The sequence below is a fragment of the Patiria miniata genome, unplaced genomic scaffold (genome assembly GCF_015706575.1).
Source record: "Patiria miniata isolate m_02_andy unplaced genomic scaffold, ASM1570657v1 HiC_scaffold_17, whole genome shotgun sequence".
Classification (NCBI taxonomy): Eukaryota; Metazoa; Echinodermata; class Asteroidea; order Valvatida; family Asterinidae; genus Patiria; species Patiria miniata.
This window is the reverse complement of record NW_024037055.1, coordinates 14,975,159-14,996,386: the sequence shown is the minus strand read 5'-3', so window position 1 is coordinate 14,996,386 and position 21,228 is coordinate 14,975,159. Positions and strand designations below refer to the sequence as shown.

Below are 21,228 nucleotides of genomic sequence, written 5' to 3'. Positions count from 1 at the left end.
CAAGATGTTCTTCCTAGTTACTTTTTACCAGTCAACCTCTGCCCAGTAAAATTGATCGGGTGAATCGTTCCCCCGTACTCTTGCTGAATTAACCTATCGCAGTAGAATCGCGTCAATGCAGCTTGTGAAAAATTGTCCACTTACATGATATATACAAACAATGGATGCAGAACGCACAAATTATAAGACAAACAAACTTTAACGTACAAATTCCATAGGTTTGTCTGAGGGCGTGGCTAACTCGCAAACGGCAATATGTAAATTGGGTCACACTCTATTTTTAAAGAGGTGTTTCCCTGGGCTTTGGACTACAGAATTTGAAAATTTAATTAATTGAACAAATATGCAATTAATATTAAGCAAATGCATCAGTGTGTTGTTTCGGGAAGGTGGGGGGGGGGGTAGTCTATGTAAACAACTGCATCTTGACCTCTAGATTTTGACCAATCAGCGGGCGCCTTCTATATCGGTTCTTCGGTCATTCACCCGTTATCACGTCATAGACATGGAAAAAAAAAACCTGTGTCACGCACTCTGTATCATGTTACGCGATATGCGCCCGGCTGTTGTTGTATTACAAAACATTGCATTCGAATTGACCAATCAAACCATTAGTCCTGATTTGGGAATGAAATGACGTGACGGTTTTAGTAAAGTCTACTAAAAGTCGACTCCGATTGGCAGGCGCGCGGCTTGCGTGTATCTGCATGTTTAGACATATCAGACGTTATACAGGAGACTTGGCTCTGTGGATAACGGGCGATTCTGAGACTGAGGGGGAGGGGGAACAGTTCAAGGGCATTAGACATTGGATAATTACCATCTGTGAGAGGTACAGGTAGAGTCTTGGAGGCAGACAGGTGGATTCCAACACTTGTACAGGGCAGAATGCCATCATCTGCAGGGCTAGGGGTCAGTCCAACGCACCACTCGTAATGGTCTACGTAGGATTCCAGATCCACAAAGCCATGCCAGGAGGCTGAGATGACGGTGCTGGAGTTCTGGTACTCTACGTCGTGAAGATCTAGAATGAAAGGTGGAGAAAAAAAATCAGATTGTAAAATGGCAATCACAAGTCAATCACAAGTCAATCACAAGTTAACCACAAGTTAACCAGAAGTCAATCACAAGTCAATCAGAAGTTATCACGAGTCAATCACAAGTCAATCACAAGTCAATCTCAAGTCAATCTAAAGTCGATCACAAGTCGATCACAAGTCAATCACAAGTCAATCACAAGTCAATCACGTCAATTACATGTCAATCACAAGTCAATCACAAGCCAATCACAAGTCGATCTCAAGTCGATCTCAAGTCAATCACAAGTCGATCTCAAGTCGATCTCAAGTCAATCACAAGTCAATCACAAGTCAATCTAAAGTTGATCACAAGTCAATCACAAGTCAATCACAAGTCAATCACAAGTCAATCACATGTCAATCTCAAGTCAATCACAAGTCAATTACAAGTCAATCACAAGCCAATCACAAGTCAATCTCAAGTCAATCACAAGCCTTTCAGTGCTGAATCAAGTGACAAGTTCATATTCTAGGGACCTGGAATAAAGGATCGAAAACATAACCCTCTTAAAGCAAATCGTTATAAGTTTAGAGTGTTTTTCTGCTTGTAGCTGTGAAAAATATCTAGATAAGAGTGACAATTGGCTGTATCAGACAATTTTAAGGGTAATACACAACATTTGCAAACATCAATAACAAAACTACCAAATTATTATGAAATACCTCACTGGACTGTTAGCGACTGACAGTAAAGCATCCTGTAAAATCATGGCACCTGGTGTGCTGTAATTTTTAAGAAAAGTGGTATTTTTGTATCAATTTCAACGCTGGTCGGCCGCCAAGTGTTGGCTTTTTTAAAATAGGCCTACTTTCCCCAATTTACCATTTTTAGTTCGTCCCCATTTTGTTTACATCGCAATCGATTACACACCTATGAACGGGTACAAGCCATCTAGAATGGTACCCTGACCTCACAATTCCCTGACGTGTATAAATTGCTCCCTTTTATCTTTAGCGGTGTATAAACTGCTCCGTCTTATAAAGTAGGGTCAGGGAACCAGACTACAGAAACATGATTGTTTTTCTTGGCTTTTCAAGCATCTTTGACCACAAAACTTGAGACAAGTCAGTGTAACGATAAAATACTAACCCCCCAAATCCATCCATTTCTGAAAATTACAGCAAAAGCAAATGTTGTATAGTCCCTTTAAGGGATTGTGCACTTCGGTAGCGAAGTCAAGAAAAAACTATGAATCATGAGCAACAGAGACAAACAGCCAATGTCAAGTGTTTCTTTGTACAGTTAAAAAAACACAGACTGACCTATGCCATCAAAGACCAGGCCTGGATCTGGCTTCCTGGTATCCACCACAAAGCCGTCACTGCTTCTGAGCGTGTGCAGACCAGCTTTGTTGAATGCTCGTACGTTGCTGTAGTATCGCAGTCCACTCTGTAGGTTCAGGCTAGTGAGCTGCGTGGACGACACACTGGCTGGGAAGACGTGGTCAGCAAATTGACGAATGTCTTCACCTGAGGGGAAAAGAGACCAGCGCATCGAGACAATGAGGGACAAAGTAAAGTCCACCGCTCTTGCATCTTGAGGTTAGAGTTGCCATGCCAATACAAGAACAGTTATAGCAAAGGTTCGTACTGTTCATAACCGAAAATGCAAAGCAACAGACGCAGCAAAATTCACAAATGATATGCAGCAAATTTCACCAGCGTTGTAACATTACCGACCTTTGCAAATTTGCATGAATGCTTGTCGCAACATCTGAAATGAACGTTTGCATTTGGATTTACATTGAGTAGGGATCAAGCCCCATCAGGATCACTGTAAGGATACCTAAAGCTAAATGACCTAGGGTAAGAGAGGGGGTATTCGACCAGATAAGAAGAATTTGGTCCATTTCATTTTAAAATAGGGGGAAGAAACTCAAACTTCAGTTGGATAACATAAGCACTTACTTTCCTTTATTTCAGAACTTACCTGGTCAGTATTGATGGTCATGATGTATCAACCTCTGACCTTTCGAATGAGTGGTCACTTTGAAGGAGAATTCGACCGGCATGCGGCAATTTTCGACCAGGCTAATATTCAGCTAGGCCTAGGGTGTGTATATTGCTTTGTTTTTAACAGACAGTTTTTTTTTCCCACCACTTTTAACATTTCTTTACATCTTAAAAATATATATGTCCAGGGAAAATAAGAATTAAACCCCTAAGGTACACAAATAAAAAAAAAACAGATCGAATTCATCCAACGCGAGCATGCCTGTGCTAAACGAATGTATACACAAAGTGTGGTGGTCGAAAAATGCCAGAGCAGCTCCCTCTGTTGGTCAGAATTCGACCACCCCTATATCAGCCCTGCCCACTCAAGGTTGTCAGCCAATCACGCATCGACCTGAAGACCCAACCCAAAATGATTGACAGATTGGCCTTTCTCAGCGTCATCATCCCTGTAAAGTCTTTAAGGGCGCCACCAATGATACCAATGTTCTTACGTGACACGATAAGATGTTCAATTTTGGACTGAATTACAAAGATTTCACGGAGCTGTTCTGACTTCTAAACAATGGACAATCGAGGGAAGAAACTGAACATCATGTGTAGAGTTTATTATGACAACAGGATACCTCAGAGGCATTGTATTAAGCAATTACTAACGGGTGGTCGCTTCTCATCCGGTCGAAAATACCCGCCCTTACCCTATTTGTTACTTGGGTGACACACATTATAAATGAGAGACTTTTACGAGTGGATTTGTTGAGATTTGACTGCATTTACCTCCAGGATAGGTACTTAGTGACACTTGGTACTGGGACATTGCTTCGTCTAAAAACACCCCCTCCCAGGAGACGAAGATGGCGCTAGGATCCGTCAAGTAATCTGTGTCTTTCCTAGCATCAGATCTGGCGAGGTCTTTTATCTGGAAACAAAGAAAGATATTGCATTAATATTAAAGATATTTAACTAAAGTTTAGAGAATATTACAATTATGGATAAGAATTCTCAGGGATCTGACGGTACGAGTACAACGAACAGATTGCACATTATAACTTCCTTTCCCAGGCGATATTAACAACTTGATCACTATTATAACTGGATAACTTTAACCCTAACCCACCTCACTCCTCCAAAATCCTCCTGGCGGTTTTGGAGGATTCTAGAGGATTGAGGATGAATGGTGATTGAATCAAATGAGGATTCTGGAGGATTGAGGATGAATGGTGATTGAAGTACATGAGGATTTTGGAGGATTGAGGATGAATGGTGATTGAAGCACAAGAGGATTTTGGAGGATTGAGGATGAATGCATTTTGAGGCAGGACTGTCTGATGATTTTGAAGGATTTGGCGTTGGTTATCCTTCATTTAAACACGAGTGCAAAGTTTTGGGATGAGGAGGATTTTGGAGGATTGAGGATGAATGCATTTTGAGGCAGGACTGTCTGACAATTTTGAAAAATTTAGGCGGAGTTGCAAAATTTTGGAAAATTTTGGAGGATTTTGGAGGATTGAGGATGGTTGTAAGCAACCAACAAGGGCCTAGGGGGTTAGGGTTAACATTGTTACAAGAATTACAGAATACATCTGCAGTTAGCTTCAGGTTGTCAATTTGTATTATATATAAACTGACATACAGATCCTAGTCATTTGATTGGTGGAACTCACATCACATGACATTCGTTATTGCTCCCATTCACGCCGCGGCTCAAAAAGTACTATCCGCCCATGGGGAATGGGAAATACTATTCAACAGTTAGGATCATGACGCGGTATTTGTGTGCAAATGCATGCTGGTGTGCGCGTTCAGCGTTGCGCGTAGCGCGTATTGTTCCAAAGAGCCAGCGCTACAGCGTTAGGTTCAAACATTTTCATGATGGGGTGGTTTGGAAGAGAGAAATAGATTTTCCTTCAGTTTTGTATTGAAAAAAAAAAGGTTCAAATATATCAAATGACAAGGATCTATATGTCAGTTATATAAAACAAATATTGAGTGGCTTTAAATTGTGAAATGGGAGGAATATTATCGCTCGGTAAAATCTGGACTTTTCCAGTTCACTCGGCTTAGCCTCGTGAAATGGAAAAGTCCAGATTTTACCTCGCGATAATATTCCCTCCCATTCCACGCTGAGCCACTCAATATTTGTATACTATTAACTTCCTAGTTCTCTTACCTTAGTGCCTCGGATTGTTGATATTTTTGGCGGTGTGATATCAGGTGTAATGCCGTCTGATCTGAACACTGCGTATGTCGTAGCGTCGTACCAGGCCCGGATGAACACGTGATACTTGACTCCCTTGGACAGCTTTCGGTCTGACGGATATGATGCACAAAAAAGATATAACGGACTGATGCAGAAGCTAAGTTGGAATAGTTTATGCAGTAACTTTATGCAATTAACTTCTTGTGTACGGACCTAATTGTTTTAATTAATCAAACAGAATTAAACAATGCACAATGCAGTTCAAGTTGATATATCAGCTGGTCGTCTTTAGCGGGAGCCATCTGGAGCCCACCGCACGCATGAGGTTTTAAACAATGAACAAAACAATAGGAGGGTAGCTCTAGAAATATGTCAAAGCTAGTAGACATATTCTTACCTCCATTCAGCGTGATGATAACGTGATTGTCCTGTCCAACATCAAACCATACTCTATCCCTTCCTGCATCAAAGACTCCCGATGGATTAGACGAGGAATCATCACCAATGCTCCACTCAAACCTGGTAATATTTAGATATATAAAGAAGGAGAGCGGTTCATATTTGTCGATTTTGAGTTTCACGGTGCAAAACTCACTTGCATTTGGCGGGATCAGAATCTTCAAAATTAGGAAGCATAGCTTGCATCCTTCAGGCATGCAACTGGGAAATCACAAAAAAAGAGGAAATTCAAATTTTTCCCAGACTTTGTACAGTGTTTTTCTATTTTCAATGGCACACATGGGAAGTAAAAGAGAGGAAATCAGCTGATCCGAGGAAAAGTTGCATGCCTGATCCTTCAGACTCGCCTTTCGATTTGCTAAGTGTACGAGTTACGCAAATGACAAGCTTGGAGTGCCAGTAACAAGCTTCATCACATCTGGCAATCAAGTATAGCACAATCAGCAAGGCTGGCCTTCTTCAGGGCCTGTGTGGAGAGCATTCTTCTCTATGGAGCCGAAACCTGGACCATGCATGAAGAAAGCTTCAAGATCGATGGCACATACACCAGGCTTCTTATGAGGGTGCAGACCATCTCAAGGCATAAGCACACAGGACTAAAGAACAGATTTACGGAGACATTCCACCTATCTCTGCTTTTGTTGCTCAACGACGAGTACGCTTTGCTGGCCACTGCTACCGTGCTGTAAACCAGGTCATATCTGATGTATTATGTTGGAGACTTCCATGCCTTAATAGAGGACGAAGACCTTTCAACTACATGTACATTGATGTGATTGGCAAAGACACCCAATGTGAAATTGAAGACCTTCCGTACATAATGAGGGATAAAGACACCTGGCGTGGCGTTGTGAACGAGATCTCGGTTGCGATCTCTAGATGATGATGATGATGATGATGATGATGATGATGATGAATTACATAAAGGGGCACTAGGTCCTGAAATCCCCGAAAATTTCATGTTTTGGATGTTTACTTATCCTATTTCAAACATGTGGTTGAAAGGAAACCAACCTAATGTCTTACCGTTCCCGAGAAAAGACCAAAAAAACCCAGTTGTTTACATCAGACACGACAGAGTACGAATACGTTTTTCGTGTCGTTCTCATACAGTATACGATATACACGTTGTGTGTCTCGGGAACAGCGGTGACCAATCACCAATGCAAAAAAATTGTGGTTTCTTCAACGTCTGCAAAAGGCGAACACTTTACGCATACGAATGAAATCCCGAAATTCGTTCTCGCACGCATAATACAGGAATAACACAAAAACGCCCAGTTTTTAAAGGATAGTTGTGTGGATGTTTCTATCCTAGTTTTAAATGTTCTTTCCGGTTAACATAATCTCGTTCAACGAGATTGTAGCCCAATTGGGCTGTTCCAGGACCTAGTGTCCCTTTAATATCAATCTTGCTGTTCTACACATCATGCATTATTAAACATCAAATTCCCTTTCTGCTTTGAGAATCAACGAGCAGCAGCCACTGTTTAGTAATCATTTCATTGATGTCATTTAATAATCGATATCAATCATACATTCACTCACCATTTGATGTCCAGTCCTTTCTGCTCAGTGACTCGCCAGACTGCAGCTGTCATGTACCGAGTGGCTGTGTCATCAATATCGATCATGGTATCGATATCATTGTGCATCAGATCCAGTACATCAAGAACTTCTATCACGGTGTTGGGATTACCTTGAGGTAATGGTAAGAAATGTCAAGAAATGACTGTTACCATTGCAAAAAAATAAAGAGCTGGTTCGAATCCTGTTTAAATCCAGGATGCCTTAGTCTTAACTGTCGTTAATTACAAGACTATACTGAAGTTTCCCTTCAGATTCAACGCAAAGAATTTTCATTCAACAGTGACATGTCAAACTGTGACCATTCCAGCTAGAAGCGATAGCATAATGGTTTGGGCTGTTTCCGAAACAACCTTTGTTTTCGTTAAGATTTTTTTTTTTTATTCTTTTCTTTTTCAGTCATTTTGCTCATAGCATTTGTACATGTTTTTTTTGTCCAAGGCACTTTTGGCACTAAGATCAATCTGATTACCTTGGCACACACTAAGACCAGCACCTGCAGATGCGTGCTGAACATTGATGTCATCATGACTTCATCAAGTGTCGCGTGACGTCACAATAAAGGTGTATATTTTGAAGGCCTATATCTACAGAGCGACAAGGCCGATTTTGTTGAAACTTAGTATGTATCTAGACTGGGATGTGTTACAGATGAAAATTGAAGCTATGTCATCATGATGTCATCACATGACATGTGACGTCATATTTAAAGTGCATGATTTGAAGGCCTATATCTACAGAATGACAGGTCCGATTTGCTTAAAACTTGGTAAGTATCTTGACCGGGCTGTGTTATAGATGAAAATTGAAGTGACATCATCACGACGTCATCACACGACATGTGATGACATAATAAAAGTGCATATGTTGAAGGCTTATATCTACAGAACGACACATTTGATTGGATCGAAAATTGGTATGTACCTAGACCAGGATGTATTATAGATAAAACTTGAAGTGACGTCATCATGACGTCATCACATGAAATGCCACGTCACATTAAAGGTGTATTGTTATAAGCCTATATCTATGGAATTACTGGCACTGATCACTATGCAACTTTCTACTGATCTATGTCCTATCAGTCTATAACATGACATAAAAATACAACAAATTGCCGAAACAGCCATGTGTTTGTCCACAAACATAAATCTAGTTTGAAGATGGAATTTGTCACTGGGTAAAACTTAGCCTTGGTCAAGGCGCTAGTTGTTATTCATCCCGGCCGTAGCGCGGTAAACGATATCCTCGCTAGCGCTATGCATGTGGTGCGTTAAAAATATAGCGCGAACAGCGAACTCATGCGGCCACCATTTCTATGCAAATCAGTTGGACCCAATCTAGCGCCTTGGTTCAATCATCCATGTGAGTTTTTGGGGGTGGTGCTCATTATGTTAATAGCCTTAGCTGACCTTAAATGTCGTTTTCTTATTGGTCGATCGTTGCGTGGAAACTCGCATAGTGAAACATGGCACCGTACATAATCCATACACGTTTCACGTTGTGTGTCTCTGCACACGGCACCAATGCACAAAAACTGTGGTTCCTGTCACGTCCGCAAAAGGCGAATAGCTGCGAATAATTTGATGACGTGTAGATTTACCAAGGAGTGATTGGACACTCCACATATAAGCCCCGCCTACACTTATCTGTATTCGCATACGAGGTTGTGCGCTAGAAATCCAGCGCAAAATAAAGAAAAAACATAAGCTTTTGCCGACGATTGAACCAAGGCACTAGATTGGGTCCAACTAATTTGCATAAAAATAGTGGCTGCGTGAGGTCGCTGTTCGCGCTGTATTTTTTAATGCACTGCATGTGTAGACATTATGACTGCGTGCATAGCGCTAGCGAAGATGAATAACAACTAGCGCCTTGACCAAGGCTGGGTAAAACTCTGCTTACTGTCTGTTACGTCATTGCAACTCCTGTCCGGGGCACATGCTTTATCAATAGGAGCGCATGCACAGTGGCCCTCGCATGTTGCAGGTGAGCATTGCCGCAGCAGGACAAGAGCGCCCTCATAGGTTGAACTTCGGGAAAGCTCGAAAGTGGAATGATGGCGGTTGCTTGGTAGACCGACCTGTGTGCAGAAAGCAAAGGGAAATTGATTGCAAATCTTTTGATTAATTAGAAGACCAAAGTCAGTTCTAGACTGACAGTTTCCATTGTCATAATTAATTCCTATTTTGTTCACATCGATTTTTAAAACTTTTTTTGGCTGTTTCGGCACCTTTGCTGAAACAACCTTTGTTTTTGTTAAGATTTTTGTTTTCCTTTTCTTTTTCCTTTTCAGTCATCTGCCCATAGCTTTTGTACACGTTTTTTGGTTACCGGCACTTTGGCCACTAAAATCAATTCGAATGCCTTTATACTTGGCACACACTTAGACCAGCACCTGCAGATGTGTGCCTAACATTGACATCATCATGTTGTCATCACATGTCACAATAAAGGTGCATATTTTGAAGGCTTATATCTCCAGAACGACAGGTCCGATTGGGTTGAAAGTTAGTTCTTGTATGTACCTAGACCGGGATGTGTCATAGATGAAAAATGAAATGACGTCATGATGATATTTTGAAGGCCTGTATCTAAAGAACGACAGGTCCGATTGGGTTGAAAGTTCGTATGTACCTAGACCGGGATGTGTTTTAGATGAAAATTCAAGTGATGTCGTGATGATGTCATCACATGACATATGACGTTATATTAAAGGTTAATCTTTCTAAGGTCTATATCAGCAGAACTATAGGTCCGAGTTTGTTGTAACTTGGTGCACACCTACGCTTGGATGTGTAATAACTATCAGTCTATCACAAGACTAGAACATGTATTAATAAAATGCCGAAACAGCCATGTGTTTGTTCACAAACATAAGTCTAGTATTTTTGGTATTTATGAGACTTATGATATTTACCCCATTGACTGCCCAGATGGAAATGTAGAGATATGGAGGGTTTATGTCCGTTAGACTGCCCTCTAGTGGTATGAAGGTAGCCTGAACGATACCCTCGTCCAATGGCATGCCGTCGTAGCTGTGGCTTACATGAACTGGTCCACTCTAGAGAAACCAAAACTTTTCGAGTCAATGAATGTGCATGATGGAGTTTATTAAATTGGTTTTGCCCTTCACCGACGTATAAACACTGCATACTCAGTGTGTTACCTCCCGAGTGAAAGTTGGAAAAAAGTCACTCGTGTGGGACTCGAACCCATGACCTCCTGCTTTCTAGTGCAGATGTCTTACCACTCGACCACCGAGCTAACGGTATCGGCTGGCTGGTTCGAATCTGATGTACATAGCAGCGGGTACCGCTGAAGGGCAAAACCTAATTTGATTTACATCACCCCGACACAAAATTCCATCTTATGAATATGATGGAGTTTGCTATTCTGAATATTGACAAGGTTGAGTTACACATGTATAAAACTACAGCATTGGACTGTTTTATACAGACATCGACGGATAGACCTATATCACAGTTACGACAAAGGACATTCAAATAACTTCAATATCAAAGATTATTATTTAAATCAGGCTTCCAGTGGTAAAAATAAATCAGTGCATGTATGCTTTCAAACCCGGATGACTGCAATATTATGTCAAAAAGTACCCGGATGACTGCAATAATAATGTTATTGCAGTCATCCGGGCATTTTTCACTGGTTCCCGCACAATCCAGAGCATAGAATGTAATAGTCAACCAGTCAACAGAGCGTAGCGCATGGCACGCTGCGCGCAGCACTGGCAGGGTATATACGCGCACTGTTGCCAACAGCCACAACTAGCTTCGAGCGGCGCGATAATTCAAAGAAATTTGAGAAATAAAGGCCGTGTCCTGAAATTTGTTTCTTGGAGATCAAGCTAGGGAGCCTAATATAAATAATAAGAATAATGTTGGATGGCTTTTTTTCCGGAAAAACAAGAATATATTGCACTCGCTATAACAATATTGTTATAGCTCGTGCAATATATTCTTGTATCCCCCTCAAAGCCATCGAATATTATATAAATATTGAGAAAGGATCATTATTGAAGAAAAAAAAGAATCAAAAGAACAATTAAGCCAATAAATTTAAACGGCACAAAAATTGAAGTGGACGTAACTTGAAAGCATGTCAGTAAGAAACTGACAATTCTGGTAGAAACCTTTTGCAACTTTTCAATTTAAATATTGCCTATTTGTTTTCATTAATGAACTTGTATTTGTTACGCATCTACTACTGTAACTTAAAACTTAAAGGTTTTTGAATTTCTTGTTGCCTTTTGATATGTGCAATTTAGCAAAGCCATTTTCACTTTAAAGGGAATATGCAACATTTGCAAACATCAAAAAACAAAAGTACCAAATTCTTGAGAAATATCTTACTGGACTGTTAGCGAATGCCAGTTTAAAGCATCCTGTAAAATTATGGCATGTGTACGTGCTGTCGTTTTCAAGAAAAGTGGTATTTTTTGTGCCAATTTGCAATGCTGATCGGCCGACCAGCTTTGAAAAAAAAAACCCAGATTTTTTCAAATGCTGCTCCCAATTTACCATATTTAGTTAGTCTACATGTTGTTTGCAATCTATTATGCACCTATGAATGGGTACAAGCCAGGTAAACTGGTTCCCTGGCCTTATAATTCCCCAACGTCTTTAAATAGCTCCCTTCTTCTTACGTGGGGTCAGAGAACCAGACTATAGGAACATAATTGTTTTTCTTGGCTTTCCAGCATCTACAAACACAAAACTTCAAACAAGTCAGTGTAACAATATTTCCTATGAAATACTAACCCCCCAAATCCATCCATTTCTGGAAATTACAGCTTAAGCAAATGTTGTATAATCCCTTTAAAAATGACAGTAATGTAGCACCCTAGGCCAAGTTCAGGCAAGGGCCATTAGTCGACTAGTGGTTGATTTGTGACGTACCTTACGCCTGCTCAGTAATAGCAACGTGCGAACGTCTCCAGTCAAACGCTGGTCAAAATGTTATCGCAAAACTTCTGGATCCTGGCTCCCTGCTAGCGTTATGAATGCGCGCGGCTATTGGTTACCAGCAATGAATCCAGCCCCAGTAGGTTGGTTTCAAATAGCCAACTAGCGTAGTCAACTACCGTCAACTAGACAGAATTCGGGCAAGCGTTAGTCGAACTATGGTTAACCATTGGTCAACTATAGTCCTTGCGGGAACTTGGCCTTATATTTGACATTTCAATGAAATTTGTAAAGATACCGGGGTGAGTTCCGAGCCGCTGTAGGTGCGTCCGACGGAGACCAAGTAGTGGCTGATACCAGAGTGAACATCAGCAAATCCCAGCCAGGCAAGGGCTAAGGAACCAAGGGACGTACGGGGGTCTTCTACCCACGTCATCCAACCCGAGTGGTAGCGTGGGGAAACTACGTCAGGCTGTTTTTAAGGGATAGAATTTAACCACATTTACAGGGCGAGTCAAAAAAAGTGGAACCTAAACCTCAAAAAATATATTTCATAATTGAAAAAAATAAGTACCACCAAAAATAATAATGACTGAATCAAATTAGGTTTTGCCCTTCACCGACGTATAAACACTGTATACTCGTGTGTTACCTCCCGAGTTAAAGTTGGAAAAAAATCAATCGGGTGGGACTCGAACCCATGACCTCTTGCTTTCTAGTGCAGATGTCTTACCACTCGACCACCGAGCTAACGGGATCTAGAAAGCACTAGAAAGCAGGAGGTCGTGGGTTCGAGTCCCACCCGAGTGATTTTTCCCAAATTTCACTCGGGAGGTAACACACTGAGTATACAGTGTTTATACGTCGGTGAAGGGCAAAACCTAATTTGGTTTACATCACCCCGACGCAAAAACTCCATCTTACGAATAATGACTAGAAAGCCAATTTAAACTACTTCAAGATTAAAAAATTAATTAAATTGCTCCATCCGTTCAAAGTATAGCACCAAACACAATGACCCTAAAACCTCTTTTGTCAAAAAATGCAATTTCAAGAATTGTTGTCACTATCACAAGTTAAAAAAAAAAATATCAAAACAAGTTTAGGATTGAGTGGCATATGAGAGACATACATCATACGGTTCGGTGGTTGGGTTGATCCAGGTGATATGATGACGTTCCAAGTTGGCAGCACTCTCGGTATCAATGGCAAACGTCCCAACTGACGGTGGGCTTCCATCAACCTGAGGAAGACCAAAGGGACAATGAGAACCCGAACTGTACCATCCAGATTTTTGGCCAGAACAAGCTGTAAAAGCATTCAAATTATAATAAGGCCAAGAGAAAAGTCTCCTGTTTCTAGTATAGTGGTATGGAGCTTGCCCCAAAGGTAGTGAGGCAACGCTGGTTTTCCCCAAACTTTTTTTTCTTCTTCAAATGTCGGGTGATGTTGCAGATGAGGCTTCGATCCCCTTAAAACTCTCAAAACTATCCTTCAGAGTGGAGCTTGCGGTGAACTCAGTAAGGCCATAAGGCTTGAGAATTCTGCACTTACTTTAATACGATCTTGACCGACACAAACATTTTGGGGGGAAATTTGGATAGTCAAGACAAAAATCAGAGGAAACGGTAACGTCAGACCATACAGCGACATTGTGCAAAACACCGCGTGCTGCCAGGCTGGTTATTAGTCTGCCCCCTTACATTTCGCACTACTTAAAAAGCGTTTACAGGTTCCAGATACACGACCATTGCTCCCTCAGTCTAGCGTCCATACACACAATTACAAAATTACAACACCGTCTGCAAATGGTTCCCGACTAAATTCAGTGCAACATATATGGGAGCCCAGAGAGGCCACGTGAAGCTTATACTCAATCGTAACCTCATCTAAAAACACGTTAAAATTGTGCAGCAGCAGGATTCCAATCAAACCAGTGACTTCGGCAGTTTTGAGATATCAACTTACATTGAAACGAGAACTGTTTAATAATTTTCCCGACGCGTATGGCTATGGCAACGCGCGGGCAAACCAAAAACCGGAGACTTTAATTACAACAATGTAAGAGACCAGCTGAGATCAGAAGATGCCGACTATTTTTGACCGCAGTGGTTGACAAGTGGTGTGATAAGACAGTGAGTGTAATAGATGTTACGTACCAATAAAGGCTGTGTCTCAGCCTGTGTGCAGAGACCAGCAAAGTTACAAGCAACTACGGTAATGACGTATCGACTGCCTTCATGTAATGTCAGATTGGTGAAGGTATGGTCCAACTCACTCCCCGCAATCTGTAAATGATAAAAGATTCTGTTATTTGTTGAAAATCAAAACAGATTAAAACTTTGAAGGAATAAATCTGGTTCATTAGTAGTTGTTCAAAGCAAAACAGCTATGCGAAATGAAATAATTATCTTCCCTGTAAGATTTGAGGCTTTGCATGGTGGAGTATCGGTATCGTTTCGGTCTGCGGTAACACCATGTGGTAATAACGTCTGCTTAGAAGATATTTAGTTCTCTAAAGAACTTGTCCTGCTTATTATCAACTTTCGCTATGTAGTTTTCTTCTAGAGACCAAATTTAGACAACTTCTTTTAGAACTAACATAAAACTTTAAAACTCGATGATATTTATCATTATCAGCTTGGGTCCCTCATGTACAAGGTCGCCAGTAACAATATACCTTCCTCCATTAAAAGTATTTTTTTGGAATCTCGGAATTCATTCTTACTTTACTCGTCAAGCCTCTAATTTTCACATTCCATACACCCGTACTTCTTCTGCCCATAAAACGGTTAAACACGAGGGACCCATGCTTTGGAATTCATTTCCTGATAAACTTAAAGCCTCTAAAAACATCTCGACCTTTAAACGTATTTACAAATCTATTTTGTTAGAAGCTTATAGCTGAATCTCTGCAATGCAATTGTTCAGTTAAATCCAGTTAGCGAGCCTACATTGTATATAGCCCATGCCCTTAGGTACTTGTCTGTTTTTGTTTGTTCACATCTGTAAGTTAAACTTAGCTTTTGTAAGCAACATGTGCACTGAGCCCTGTTGGTATTTTTGTCTCCCAATCTCATGCCCTCTCTTTTATCTTCTTTCTGTAGGCTCAATGCATGTGTTTGCTTTATATAGGGACCATTGCTTACAAGCTTTGCTTCTTATTGGATCCCTCTGCAGTATCACTTGTTCGTTAATTGCATCTTTATATATCTATTTATTTATTTATTTATATATAACTTTCTATGATTAACTTTTGTTGGATTAATACTGTGGAAATAAATAAACCTGAACCTGAATAAACCTGAACTAAGCAGGACTGTTCTTATCAGAACAAAAACTACTTAGCGAAAGTTGATAATAAGTAGGACAAGTTCTTCTCAGAACTAAATATCTTCTAAGCAGTAGTTATTACCACATGGTGTTACCGCAAACCGAAACGGTAACTGTCTTTCCTGTTTCAAAACATTCAAGGAATTTTGTTATTTGATCTTCCAAAAAAAAAAAAACTGTTTTATCCTTACACCATTTATTATATTTAACACTTGGTGTCGATAACAAAAAAGCTTACTTTTATTGGATGTATATTGACGTCACCGTTGCGGTGCGTGCTGACGGATACAAACTGGTCTTTAATACCACTCTCAGTGTCATTGAACTTCCAGGAAAAGTGAATCAGATCCCGCAAGACCTGAAATTTATATTAGTTTTCAACAGAAAAGAAAGGGAAACATTTCAGATATCTTGATGATTATTGTTCACCGAGCAACAAGAAATTTTAGGGAATATACAACATTTGCTTTTGCTGTCATTTTCAGAAATGAATGGATTTTGGGGGCAAGTATTTTATAGCAAATATTGTTACATTAACTTTGCATTTCTGTGGTCGTAGATGCTGGAAACTAAGAAAAACAGTCATTATCCTGTAGTCTGGTTCCCTGACCCCACTTAAGATAAAACGGAGCACTTTATAGACGTCGGGGAATCGTAAAGTCAGGGAACCAGTCTAGCTGGCTTGCACCCTTTCATAGGTGTGTAATCGATTGCAAACAAAGTGCGGACTAACTAAATATGGTAACTTGGGGGCAGCATTTGAAAAAAAGCCAGTTTTTTTTTCCAGCTCAGCTGACCAGCGTTGGAAACTAATACAAAAATACCAATTTTCTTGAAACTGACAGCACACCAGGTGCCATGATTTTACAGGATGCTTTAGACTGTCATTCACTAACAGTCCTCTAAGGTATCTCATAATAATTTGGTAGTTCTGTTTTTTGATGTAGGCAAATGTTGTATATTCCCTTTAAAGATATAGTCCATCATTTGTAATTTGTGCATTTTGTTCGTTTGAAGCAACAAAAGTGTTCAAAATCTAATGAAGGATACTGAACAACTAACCTGATGCAGTTTCAGCTCAGCTTCAGCTGTATATTCCGAGAAAAACAGCATTCTAGGATCTCAATTTCAAATCAAAAGTTGCTGAATCATGTTTTGAATTCGTTTTGTATTGTAGCTATACGCGATGTCGCGCACTGATCCGACGAATTATAGCAACCGCGCGCGCCTGTGCGTCGTGCCAATGCTTGCGCGCGCTGCGCCGAATAACAAAACGAACTACTAAATTTAAATTTTCCTACGGTGCGTCTTAAGACGCACCGTTGGAAAGGCCTTCTTTCGTTGATTACTTCAAAGTGACAGCTTGCCAGAATGAATAATTTCACAGGGAGTTTAGTCCCCTTACTATCTTTCAACCAAGTATGTTTTTCAACAATAATTACGCCAGTTACTTTTCGGATAGCTGCAAATGATGGACTATAGCTTTAAATTAAACTCCCAAATAACACAAGAAGAAGAAATGCTTTTGAAAGTCATTATTTGATTCATACCTGTGTGTTTGTGACAGCCATGCCTAGAGTTTGATCTATAGCAGGTGCAACCACCACATCAGGTGGACTAGAGTCTACACGGAACCCGTTAGACGTAGCCTGACTCCACATACCAAGCCGGTTGTAGGCGCGCACTGTGACGTAGATATCAGTGCCGACTGGCATCTGGTCTGATGCTGACAGGAATATCAGAGCGTCTTCTGACAGCTCGATGCGTGTGGAGGAGAGAATGTCTTCAGCTCCTGGTGTCGTGCCGGCGCGCCATTCGTAGTGAGAGAGGCCAGAGTGAGGGTCGTTGAAGCCCCACCAATGAGCTCGCAACTCAAGTCTACAGACAATCAGAAAATACAGAAATCATGACATCATACAGGACCACATGCAATTATTTGAATCCCTTGATCCAAATGGTACTCTTTCAAGGGACAATGAAATGTAATTTTTTGAAATGCAATCCTTGAAAATGCACCTTTGTGTCCTTCCAAACCAGAAGTGCCTTATAGTTTGAAAGTGGAAAAAGATGTGAACTTGCTTTCAACAATGTCAGTCTCTGGCTAGGTTGTACTTTACAAAAAAAATTGACCAGTAACGTCATAAAATGTTAGAGCACGCTCTAGCAGCAGGTTGAAAAATGTTTCAAAAAAGTTGCCGAAACAGCCCTGTGTTTGTCCACAAACATAAGTATAGTTATAATTTGTTTTGGTCTAATCACCTCGAAGATTGGTAGCTGATATCCCCACCCCCAGGACCGCCGTCGTACACATGCCCCACTATCGGGGGAGAGTCATCCACCATGACCCCATCAGAGGTCACTGAGGTACAAAGGTCAGCAGCATTACAGGCCGTCACCGTCACGTAGTAGGTCAGACCAGGCACTAGGTTCAGGTTCTCGGCAGTGACATCTGCAAATGAATAACGTGGACATAAATCTTGAGTTGATTAAAGTTTATGATATTGAAAATAAGCCAGTCTGAGTATTTCAATTGCGCATACGCACAATGATATGGGTCACAGGTCATTCGGGGTAATCGAAGGCGCATGAACGCGCGCTGAGACAGGCGCACGACGCTCGTATGCTAATTACAACCAGAATGGGCGTTCGCGTATCATCACGCCAGCGATTTTAATCCGAATGACCTTTGACTTGGACTACTTCATCGCGATACCGACCTGGCTTATTCAAGGCCACTGGAAACTGACATTTCAATTATAGAAGAAAATGTGCATTCAATGTTTATTTTTGATTTCTTTTCTGTTGAATGAAAGATAGTTGAGTTGGATGATAGACAGGAGCTTTTGTAACTCTAAAACCAATCTGAAGTTAACAGTGAGTATTTGAAACTTACAAATATCCAAGCCCACATGTTGCTCAGGTATGACATCGCTACACCCTGAACACGTCCCAGCTCTCCAGGCATAGCCAACGATGGCGCTGTGTGGGTCATGAAACCCTTCCCAGAATGCCCTGATCACTGTACGATCCTCCTGGAAGTCTCGGTCTCTGTGATTGGCCGAGGCGTTGGCTGGGTTTCCGTCTAAGACGTGGCCAGCCAATGGGGGGCTTGCATCGACTGTGAATGCTCCGTAACTCTTCAGTGTGATTAGACCAACAGTATTGATGGCCTGAAAGTATCGGGAGGAAGAGAAATCGAGGTAACTGGATGTGAAAAAGGAGGTTTTTTTATCAATGTTGATCGAGAGATCGTTTTGCTGTCTCATTAACCAGTTCGCATCGAATGACGTGATAACAAGCCCTGGCTGTTTTTATACACAGGCACGGCTGACGGGTTAAAAGACATCAACATTGCCTCGACTCGCCTCCGGGTGACATCTAAACACGCTAATCCCTCGTGCCTTTCATACACACACACACACACACAAAGTCTGTGAGGTCTGTGGAGTGTTAAACTTGAATTGGCCATTGTGCGCAGTCGATTGTGGTACAATTTACGCTCCAGTGCACACCCCAGAGAATTCAAACATTTGACGTTTCGGCATGAAATGTCATACAAATACTGTTGAAATGACTCTCCTGAATCAGTATTCGTTGAATGACTCTCCCGAATCAGAAGTTGGCTGGAAAATTTTGCCTTTTGTGAAAAACGAAAATTTTCGGCCAAAATAATCCCGGCACAAAGTGTTTAACTACGAGCAGTGATAAACTATACAAAAACATAAATAACCTTCAGCTTACCTTAACAGAAATGAAATACGAGTGACCTTCTTGAAGGAGCAAAGGTCGTGAAGGGTCACTGACCCCGATCTCTGTACTCTCTTCAGTAAATGGCATGATGTCTGCATGGCCTGGATGTGAACCCACGGCCCACTCGTAATACGCTACACCACTCTCCTGGTCTGAGAATACATTCTCCCAACTGAAAGAAATTACAGAAAAAAACAGCATGAAATAACTTCACTATATCCAAAGTAAGCATGGAGTTACTTGTAATCGGGTTGTTTCATGTGGCAGGTCAACAAGAGGAAACGTAATAAAAAAATCTGAGGTTGTCTAAAGCCCCAGTCACATATTCATGGTTGGAGCTACGAATATCCACAATTTACCAAGAATGGATCGATCACGATGAACCTTCAAGATTCGTGGAGAAACAGCCTTAGGACAGATAGCCACCACTGTCCTAAAATTTCTCTACGAATGCGCCACGATTTGTCAAGAGTATAGACGGATTGTTGGGTATTACTAAGAATAATGAAGTTAACGCCACAGTTGTCTGCGATTGGGCCACGGATAACCAAGGTTCTCCTAAGCCTACGAATAAAACAAACATATTCGTAGTACAACCTTAGCAGAATCCTAGCATATCCGTTGATATCCGTTGAGATTCGTTGAGATTTCTACCACAAATGAGCTACGAATCTCCAAGAATATGTACGAATAGCCACGAGTAACACTAAGAATTAGTACGGTTGTCTTATGGATGTCCCACGGTTGCACTACGGATTAATGTTCATGACGGTTCACAACGGAAGTTATGAACAGTTTAAAACTTCCGTAGCCCCTCCATAAATACCCAAGGAAGATGACGGATAACCACCATAGTACTAAAGATGAATACGGTTTATCACAAATTTTAAACTGTGGATATTGGTAGCTCCAAACTGTGAATGAGTGCCTGGGGCTCTAGGATGTTGATGTTTGTACCTTGCTGAGATGGAAGTTGTAGATCGGATGAAGCTGCCTCCGACGTCCAACGTATGATCAGCACTGATGACAGGCGGTGACGTATCAATGACAATAACGTCCGAGACGGCTTGTGATGACAGACCAACAAAGTCAGTTGCTGGTGGGGGATAAAATTTGACCAAGAAAGTCTTGGAATGAAACCTGAAACAGATTTGATAAGGCAGCCATGAAGCTCTACTGTCCCATAACAAGTTAAAGGGAAATTACAACATTTGCAAACATCAAAAAATAAAACTACCAAATCATTTTGAAATACCTTGCTGGACTGTTAGTGAATGACAGTGTAAAGCATCCTGTAAAATCATGGCACCTAAAATACTGTCATTTTCAAGAAAAGTGGTATTTTGGCCGACCAGCGTTGGAAAACACTGGCTTTTTTTCAAATACTGGCCCCAATTGACCATCGCACTTGTTTGCAATCGATTACACACCTATGAACGGGTACAAGCCAGCTAGACTGGTTCCCTGACCTTACAATTCCCCAATGTATGTAAACTGCTCTGTTTCTTCTTATATGGAGTCAGGGAACCAGACTACAGGAAAATGATTGTTTTCTTGGTTTTATAGTATTTTCGAACCCAAAACCTCAAAAAAGTCAGTGTAACTATATTTGCTATATATTTCCAACCCCCCAATTCCATCCATTTCTGAAAATTACAGCAAAAGCAAATGATGTACATTCCCTTTAACAAATCAGGGTCGACTACGAAAACTAGCTATCATTCTACAATGCCTGAATAAATCCCCATCATCTGATTGGTTGGTCGTTGATCACATGTCATTGAATTATTTGTCCCAATACACGGCCTGACCGCACCGCAAAAATAGAAGTTCCATTCCACGGTGAATAGAACTTCCATTGCATGGTCACACTATTGGCGGCTCTGATCAATCAGACGACGATGGTGTAACAGATTTAATGTCCCTTTGAACTCGGCTTCAC

General features: G+C 41.0%; 1 protein-coding gene across 2 annotated transcripts in view; it reads right to left on the bottom strand.

Moving 5' to 3' along the window:
• Positions 1 to 21,228, bottom strand: part of LOC119723938 — a 79,815-nt gene that overhangs the window by 11,799 nt on the left and 46,788 nt on the right. For both annotated transcript variants that reach the window (XM_038194851.1, XM_038194852.1), the window contains exons 32-48: positions 20,244 to 20,382; positions 19,278 to 19,458; positions 18,430 to 18,706; positions 17,796 to 17,985; positions 17,087 to 17,414; positions 15,775 to 15,894; positions 14,363 to 14,491; positions 13,336 to 13,446; positions 12,502 to 12,675; positions 10,199 to 10,342; positions 9,184 to 9,361; positions 7,240 to 7,390; positions 5,630 to 5,751; positions 5,203 to 5,342; positions 3,810 to 3,951; positions 2,343 to 2,549; positions 821 to 1,024 (exon numbers count right to left, since the gene is read on the bottom strand). In XM_038194851.1, the coding sequence (XP_038050779.1) occupies positions 821 to 1,024; positions 2,343 to 2,549; positions 3,810 to 3,951; positions 5,203 to 5,342; positions 5,630 to 5,751; positions 7,240 to 7,390; positions 9,184 to 9,361; positions 10,199 to 10,342; positions 12,502 to 12,675; positions 13,336 to 13,446; positions 14,363 to 14,491; positions 15,775 to 15,894; positions 17,087 to 17,414; positions 17,796 to 17,985; positions 18,430 to 18,706; positions 19,278 to 19,458; positions 20,244 to 20,382 (2,937 nt within the window). The remainder of the gene's footprint in view (positions 1 to 820; positions 1,025 to 2,342; positions 2,550 to 3,809; positions 3,952 to 5,202; positions 5,343 to 5,629; positions 5,752 to 7,239; positions 7,391 to 9,183; positions 9,362 to 10,198; positions 10,343 to 12,501; positions 12,676 to 13,335; positions 13,447 to 14,362; positions 14,492 to 15,774; positions 15,895 to 17,086; positions 17,415 to 17,795; positions 17,986 to 18,429; positions 18,707 to 19,277; positions 19,459 to 20,243; positions 20,383 to 21,228) is intronic.